This window comes from Misgurnus anguillicaudatus, chromosome 24 (genome assembly GCF_027580225.2).
Source record: "Misgurnus anguillicaudatus chromosome 24, ASM2758022v2, whole genome shotgun sequence".
Taxonomy (NCBI): Eukaryota; Metazoa; Chordata; class Actinopteri; order Cypriniformes; family Cobitidae; genus Misgurnus; species Misgurnus anguillicaudatus.
The window spans coordinates 11408590-11417829 of record NC_073360.2 but is presented as its reverse complement, the minus strand read 5'-3'; the positions used below and the strand labels follow the sequence as shown (position 1 = coordinate 11417829).

Here is a 9240-nt window from a genome sequence, read left to right as displayed (position 1 = left end):
CAAATCCAGCCCTGCCTTTTTTCATCTCAAAAGCCGTTTCATTCGGATATACGTCACCACGGGGAAAATAAGGCACTTCCGTTTCATGGCGACTTTAAGTTGAACATGTTTAAATATTTTAGGTGTTACCAATTTAAGTACACTTTATAATTTTTTAAATAAAATTGTATAAGTTTATAATACTTATTTTTTTACATTTGTTAAAAACATCATAGAGCTGCTTTTACTTTTTACAGTGTACATTTTATATTAAATTCATTTAATATTAAATTCAACACTAGTCAAGATAAAAATGTCAAATGAAAATCCTTGTAAATGCAAGTTGATGTGCTTAAAGAATTAGGTGATTTTGTTCACAGTGTAGCCTACATAAAAATCTAGCACTTTCTAACTTTTACTCAAGTAAATTTAAGTACTAAATTAAGTACTTCATGTAATAAAACATATATGAAATGTAGTGGGTTACAATATTATGCTTTGGAATGTAGTGAAGTAAAGGTTATTAAAAGAAAAACACTGATAAATTATAGATGGTTGAAAAATGAAATTGCGTTAAAATTACTAGTGTTCACCTGTGATTTGTAATAACCTTTTTTTAGTTCAAGTAAATTCTGTAGTATTGGAGTTTGACAATTAAAATTTAAATATACAAATGTTATCTAATCTTTATCAAGTCACAAAAACGTAATGTATAATAATTATAAAAAATTATAATAAAATATGTCAAATCAATAAATATGTCAAATTAATAATATTTCACAAAAGAAAGTCATTGCTTTAAAGATTTCAAGTAAAAAAAAAAATTATTTAACATTTTTTAATTATTAAAAAAAAAGTTTGTGTCTGAAAAATAAAATAATACGAATAAAATAAAACGAATAGCAATTTATGTACATTACATAACCTTTTATAAAATAATAAAAAAACATATGAGGTCACAAGAATGAAGAGATGTCTAGTGGCATTATGTCTTGCAAAGACAGCTTTCTCAAGGGCATAAAGTTAAATAAACCGCTTGCAGTGACTCTGTGTGAACACTTCCGCACTGTCCTTAAAGAAACACGAAACATTACTGTTAAAAATGCATATTAAATAGCCCACACACGCAGTTTGTTTGATATGGGCAGGGCATAGAGAGATAACACTGCTCTCATATGACACTGCAACCCGAGCCGCAGCTCAGTTACACAGAGTAAAAGCGGATCTGATCGAGGCGCTCGGTGATCCATTGATCGGGTCTGATGCGAACATGGCAGATTCAAAGTATCATGTGTCAATTCCTCATTTGAACTCCTTGCTGCAAATGGATCCCTACCTTAAATCCTTTCAGAAGGACTTCCAGAGGAGGTAAATGTGTTTTTGGGTATTATCGCTGGATCATGGTCCCATGGCCGTCCCAAACGCACAATGACAAGCAATAATAATGAGATGTTTAATTCAATATGAATAAGGGACAGCTGCGATAGGCTCATCGCATTGATATTTAGCTGCTGAGTGTCTTGACATTTATTTTGATATGCAAATACGGATATCTGGTGGTTTGCACTAAATATGCTGATGCTGAAATGACAGTTCACTTCTGTGTATAACCTCTAAGTTAAATAATACAGCTGGGTTTTGATGGTTGAGGAAAATATGTGTTGTTTTTTCATGCATAGTAGTCTTATTATTGTTATTTTAGCCATTGCACTTGCCTGCAAAGCTTTGCGTGCTTGTCGTGTCCTGTAGTTTTCAAGGTCGTCATTTTTAAACAAAATGGAGCAGGCAAGAAAGAGCAGTGTCATTTTAGGGTCGTTTCATTAACGTGTGACTTACTTCGATACAACCACGTGTATTTCGTGTATTTCCTGTTGTCTCTCCTGTTAACCGCCTAAGCTAACTAGCTAATGTCGTATGTTCATTTTATTTATATACAGTAGGTGGGCATGGTAACGGACAGCCCATGGCCCCGCCCACCAAAAAGTGAGGAATAGTTCAGCTTGTTGTGATTTCAAAACATCCTGACAGGTTTATACTGACTGTACATTATCCTGTTTATTAGAGTAAATATTTGAACACGAAATAAACATTTGAAATATTTTATTAGCTCATTTGTAACCAATTTAAACCATGGCATAAGTGATACAATAAACAAGGTAGTACCGGCTAAGATGAGCACTTTGCTGTGTCTTACAGTAGGATAGAATATCAAACTGACCAATCAGAATCAAGTTTTTCAGAAAGCTGTGTTATAAATACTTGTTGCAAACAGTTTTCTTCGGATATGATGAAAGGGATACATTTTGCATTGTTATTATTGTAACGTCCACGTAATTTTAGTTGTGGCTTTGTTATTAGTGCTTTTGTAGTATGTACTTTGGGTAGTATGCAGATTTTCTGCATGCATTAAATGTAGGCCTATGTGTGTCATTAGCCATACTGTATTATACAGGACACACTGCAGTATTTAAATTTATGTCTTTTACTTTTTCTAAACAAGCTTATGGAAAGACTTACTTGTTAAGTGCATTCAAAGTATTGTTTTATCAGTATGTATGTTTGCTGAGAATCTAACCCATGAGCCTTGACCTCTAGCACCATGCTAGCAAGTTGCTAGCATTAAAGGGATAGTTCACCTTAAAATGAAATTCTGTCATCATTTACTCATCCTCGTGTTGTTCTAAACCTGTATGAATTTCTTTTTTTCGGATGAACACAACAGTGTTCCATAGTGACCATTGACTTCCATAGTAGGAAAAAATATTTTGGAAGTATTGTGATAAATGATGAAGAAAATATTTTGATAAATGTTGGTAAGCACTAGGGATGCTCCGATCAAGATTTTTGCAGGCCGATACCGATCACCGATTTGTTGTCTTCGTGATCGGCCGATACCAATGCCGATACCGATTTTTCAAGCTGATATGCAAGCTCTTTGATGACTGTAACTTTTAACATTTTTTCTAGATAAAGTTATACCACAGATGTTGCCTTTGTTATATTACTTGCAGTAATTAGGTATATTATTGTTTTAATAGAGAATCAAATAAATAAGCACAACAAATATTTCTTCTTGCAAAAAGAAATGTAATATGCTTTAAAAAGGCTTATGTCTGTAAAAACTAATGAAAATAAAACACTTCACAGTCTTTACTGTATGAATTAAATATACACGCATTCGTATGAAGTACAACAGTTCTTTAGTGAAGAGCAGAGAGTGATGTTATTGAGAGATGAATTAGGTTACTGTAGCTTTAAGAAGTGGGAGAGATCGCTCTGTTCACGTGCACTGATGACAGGCTGCTGTGTGTGCGCGCGGCGGGTGTATGCAGACGAGAGCCGCTGAGGAAAATTTAAGTTTAAACGCTCAAAACTTTAAAACGCATGCAAATAATAAACTTTTGACATGAGGATGCAATTGTCCGTGATAAATATGTGTTGTATACGCATAGATATGTGTTGTATACGCTGTTTGATGGGGATGTGAAGACGGGTCGCACTGACCAGACCGCGTCCTCATAGAATATACACATATCTCTGTAAAGGCAAAGAGAGAAATGCAAATATGCACGTCGCTCATGAGCCACGTGTTATAAAAATGCTCTCACTGCGTAAAAATGGTCTCTAACTGCAGCCGCATTGAGGAGCCATATGATGACAAAAGTAAACAGAAAGATCGGTTCACGAGATCGGTAAATTTAACGAGGACCGATCGAGTCATTTAATGCCGTTATCGGCCGATACCGATCTGCGGCCGATCGATCGGAGCATCCCTAGTAAGCACACAGTTGACAGTAGCCATTAAATTCCATCATATTTTTTATTCCTACTATGGAAGTTCATACAGGTTTAGAACAACATGAGGATTAGTAAATGATGACAGAATTTTCAGTTTAAAGTGAACTATCCCTTTAATGCTCTGTCACGGCGCATTCACACGGGGCGTAAGCGTTAACGCTTAACGAAAGGCTTGTCTGACTCTGAACCATGGCCAACAGCCAATCACAGTGGCCGCTACACATGCCCCGGTCTTCCATAAATGTAATTGGCTGGCTCTGCCTAGGTTATTTGCATAAGACGATCTGATTGGCTGAAGCACGCGTTGCTGCTTGAAATGTTGAGAAATGTTCAACTTCTGCTGCGAGCAACGGCACTGGTGCGGCGCCGACGGATCCACAATTCAGTTTGGCAATGCATGACGTCACCCATTAAAAGTGAATGGGAAGCGTTAAAGGGATAGTTCGGCCAAAAACGATATTAAACCCATGATTTACTCACCCCCAAGCTGTCCGAGTTGCATATGTCCATCGTTTTTCAGACAAACACATTTTCGGATATTTTAGAAAATATTTTAGATCTTTCTGTTGATTAAATGTAATGTTACGGGGTCCAGCAATAGTCCACGACCTTCAAGTCCAAAAAAAGTGCGTCCATCCTTCACAAATTAAATCCACACGGCTCCAGGATGATAAACAAAGGTCTTCTGCGTGTAATCCGTGCGGTGTTGTTGTAGAAATATCCATATTTAAAATGTCATCAACTCAATCAACTACCTTCCGGTAGCGCCGCCATTCTAGAGTCATCTGCATTCAGGATGAGCGCCTACGCAGCATACAGCGGTTTCTCTGCTGCTGCTCTGTCCCCCGCCCTCCGAATTTGTCATACGTCACTAAGAAAAGTGCGTACACTACGCTAATACTCTCTCTTGAGTCTAAGATGGCGGCGCTACCGGAAGGTAGTTAATTAGGTTAATAAAATTTTAAATATGGATATTTCTACAACAACGCCGCGCGGATTGCCCTCAGGGGACCTTTGTTTGTCGTCCTGGAGCCGTTTGGATTTGATTTGTGGGGGATGGACGCACTTTTTTTGGACTTGAGGGTCGTGGACTATTGCTGGACCCCGTAACATTACATTAAATCAACAGAAAGATCTAAAATATTTTCTAAAATATCCGAAAATGTGTTTGTCTGAAAAACGATGAACATATGCAACTTGGACAGCTTGGGGGTGAGTAAATCATGGGTTTAATATCGTTTTTGGCCGAACTATCCCTTTAACGCTGACGCCCCGTGTGAATGTGCCGTTAGGCCATTTCTCAATCGGAAGGCTGCATCCTCCAGAGGTTGCATATAGAAACAGTGGCACCCTCTAACAAGACACTATTTTGGTGGGGGTCTGAAAGCTACCTCCCTGAAATGAGTTTTGGATGGGTGGGATGTCTGCTATACTCTAATTACACCTAACACTTGTAGTTGGTGCAAAAGTGTTTTTGTTACTGAGATGATTGTTGAACTTAACTTGCTGAATTAAAAACGCATATTTAAAAACAGTAAGGGGGCGTGTACACCAAAGCATTGTAACCTGGCTGGACTGTAAAAGTGGTAGGCCTTTTTTCAGCACTATGGTAGCTGTGATATTCTATATAGTTTCAGTCATTGTAAGATGTGCCGGTTGGTTGTAGTATTCACTCCACTGTGATTGGATGACCGAGTGAAAAGTGACATTGACGAGCTGAGCGTTTCACACAAAGCTGAACATTTTTCAACGATGGGCTCAACGCAGAAAAAATAACGAGCGCTGGCACTCAACGCGGACAAAACCCACCAGCTACTGCCATTTTTGAAAAACGTAGCACTTCTATTGGAAACAATTGAACACATACGCCGTCCAGAGGCGTAAACACCTTTGTGTACAAGCCCCCTTTCATATATACTTCTGCTTCGTCGTCAACATCGACATGCATTTACACATTCAGACCGCTAGTAGGCAGTATCCACGCGTGTAACCCACAGTAGCAGTGCAACAGCCAAAGAAGAGCAGCCAGTAAACCCACAAACGAAAAAGCAGCTTGTTTTGTATGATTTGAGAAGCTCAGCAGTGATGGAGGAACTTTCGTTGCAGTTTGAGTTAAATCACTCCTCAACTTGGCCCATCTTTATTACTTTCGCAAGCCGAATTGCCTATGAAGAAATACGATGCAGTTTTTTTACCTGATGGGAGGGGTTTTAGTCGACCAATCACAGCGTTTGCAGTCCACATATGGCGCTTTTCCATTGCATAGTACCCCACGGTTTAGTTTAGTTTGGGTCGGGTCAGCTCACCTCACTTTGGCGTGGTTAGCTTTTCCATTGAGTTTAGTATCACTTCGCAGCGGGTGGGATTATAGGCGTGTCGTTATATTTGCGCTGCATACGGCTGTGACATCATACAAGTGAGAGCGTCCTTGTACATTCCCATACATTAATTTATTTATCAGTCCGCCACAAAATTAAAATTGGCCACCACAAACAGATGTTTGCACATCGCGTTTATAACTACCTCTGTATCACATGACAGTTTCTGTTCAAACACCCGTGGCGTCAGTTGACGGCGCTCCGCTGAGCCTCAATGAAGTTGCATCAAAGCATAAATAATACTGACGTGCACGTCGCGAATGTGCCGCCACAAACTGCAAGTTTAAAAAAAAAACTGTTATGTGTTACTGATTCACAACCTGTGGATGTTTTTCATCGCTAAAAGGGTGTTTGGAAAACTTATAGCAGAGCACAGATGACAACATGTTTGCTCGAGACAGCGCAAGCTAGCAGTAAGCTAAAGCTAATATTTTACATAATAGGATGACGCCGATGACGATTCTCTCAGACCAATCAGTGATCTACAGTGTTTACGCGTCACATTTGGTATCAGCTCGGGTCGCTTGGAACCCCAACCGAGGTGGTACGAAAAAAAGTATCGGGTACTAAGAAGTGATCCCAATGGAAAAGCTCCCAAAAGTAAGCTGACCCGACCCAAACTAAACCAAACCGTGGGGTACTATGCAATGGAAAAGCGCCAATAGAACGGACACCTTAGCCGTTTCTCAATACCAAGTACGCCAAGTTCGGACTTGTGTCCTTCCTAGTTCGGACTTGCAAGTTCAGACTCGGAAGAACGAACTTCTGACGCGAAATGCATTCTGGGAAACTTCACTGTCATAAGTCTACACAAGTCTCCTCCGATGCATCCTCGATAAAATGGGCAGATCAAGAAGACATCCGGGGATTTTATGTGAACTTGGGCTTGATGAGAACTTTGAATTGGAACAGTACTTGGGCCGCGACTGATGACGTTTCACAAGTCCACAAGAACGCAAGTACAGACAAGAACGCATATTGAGAAACGGCTCTTGTTTTTGGCAGGGTGCACGGCTATGCACAGCCTATGCATAACCTACGGCGTAGCTATGGCGTAGAACCTAAGGACGACTATACATTTCATGAAAGAATAGGGGTAGGGCTGTCACAATGATTAAATAATCGTCTCATTGCAATTGTTTGACCTCATCGCGATGATTTCAGGTCACCGCAATAATTGCACATCTCTCTAAAAAACACAAGGGGGAGCTTCAATGCCTGTATAAATGACACAGTATCTAATTACTTTTAAATAGTCTTACTTTTTTTTTTTATGTGTTATGTGTAAACCTTGCAAAATATTTTATTTAAATAATCACAACAATGTGTGAAAATGATTTGATAAACAAACAAAAAATGTATGAGAATTAAATCAAAGCAATAAAACAGACAACTACTCAACTAGTCAAAGACAATTAATCGCGGTAAACAATTTATTAGACAATTAACCGTCAGCCAAATTTCTTAATCGTGACAGCCCTAAGTAGGGGTGTGAGGAGATCTTGTGCGACAAGATCTTGCGAGGTTAAATATGTATCACGAATTTAGTTATGTCACAAGATTTGTCATGGAGATGAAATGCTGGCCGTTTCTCAAACAAAAGGCTGCATCCTTTGGAGGTCACATTTGTAGACTGCATACTTCATAAAGACTCATAAATTGTTGTAATATGCTTATGACTTGCGGATGTAATGCTCAGTTAACTGAAATAAAGCGGGCTGCATATGAGACCTCCGTAGAATGCGGGTTTCTGTTTGAGAAACTGCCACTGTCCTAATATCAGCATAAAGTTAAGTTTCTGGCTAAACCTTTTCCAGTGCAATGTGCATGTGTTATATTCTGTCTTGTAAGTTAACTCCTGTTAGCATTGCATTGTGAGTGAATCTTTCAAACATGATTAGGAGCGTCACATTTCCGGCTGACGTCAGAAGTATTCAGGCAATCACAATAATGTATGGTATGTTGAAAATAATGTTTTTTTTAACCATAAACCACGTTAACACATTGTATTATACAAAATACAGAAAATAATGTTTTTTTTTAGCAATGAAATAGTTGCGCTTTAATACTCTAAGACTTAGAGAAAAGTGATGAATGAGGGTGACCACATCCATATATGTATAATTACAAAGTCATTCATAATTATAGTTGTAATTTAACAGATTTAAGTTTTGAGTATATAAGCACTGACATATTGTACAGTAATATTGGTACAGATTGTCTGAATGCTTTTGCCTAGAGACTCTGAATGCTTCCTACCAATTAGATGCCCACTTAATTTCAATACTGTGAGTGCCGCTGTCAGAAACCTGACTGTTCAGCACCCATCATTTTAATGCATGATATGCGCAGTCTTATGGCACTGTCTTTACATTTGATTGTAATGATAACACTCCCTAATTGCCTTGTTGCACAGATTAAGTGTGCGTGGCACCGTTTGCATATTTATGACTTAACATTCTCCATTCATTAGAGCCATAGAGACCACTGACAAGTGAAATGGAGTTCTTCATTATCGTTTTAATTAACACCAAAGTCTTGAGGGGTAGCCATCGAGTTATCTGAATACACGTGCACGGTTGCTAATTTTAACCTTCTCCGTGTGACTGGTGTTCAAAAGTGGAATACTGGCATGTAAAATGTGTGTCACAGGTTGACTGAGGAAAAACCACATGGGTTCTGCGGACCTCGGGTTATTAGAAAAGTCTTTGTGAAAACTTTTTAGAATGAAGATTAATAACATTTCAGATTTCTGTACTTTAATTTGCTTTGGATGAGAGCCCATAGGAATGAAAAATTACAAATGAGGTCTCAATTGTTTCTCCTAGACCGCAAAGGAGACAAGATTATAGGCAAATGGGAATTTTTTTAAGTCACTTGCTAAAAATACATGAAATGTGTAGTTTTAATATTCATTAATGTTGCTTAAATATTCCTGGATACACTCTTAAAAATAAAGGTGCTCTTAAAAATATCTATTTAATGAATTTTAAAGGGGTCATATGATGCTATTTCTTGTTTTCCTTTTTCTTGTTTCTTGTTTTGCATGTTTAAGATCTGCAAAGTTACAAAGCTCAAAGTTTCG

General features: G+C 38.3%; 1 protein-coding gene across 1 annotated transcript in view; it reads left to right on the top strand.

The window, feature by feature from the left end:
* The first annotated feature begins 1189 nt into the window (after window positions 1-1189).
* The window catches only part of gbe1b (glucan (1,4-alpha-), branching enzyme 1b), a 174246-nt gene continuing 166195 nt past the window's right edge, over window positions 1190-9240 (top strand). The window contains exon 1 of the mRNA XM_073863520.1: window positions 1190-1347. Within this exon, the coding sequence (XP_073719621.1) occupies window positions 1250-1347 (98 nt within the window). The 5' untranslated portion in view covers window positions 1190-1249. The remainder of the gene's footprint in view (window positions 1348-9240) is intronic.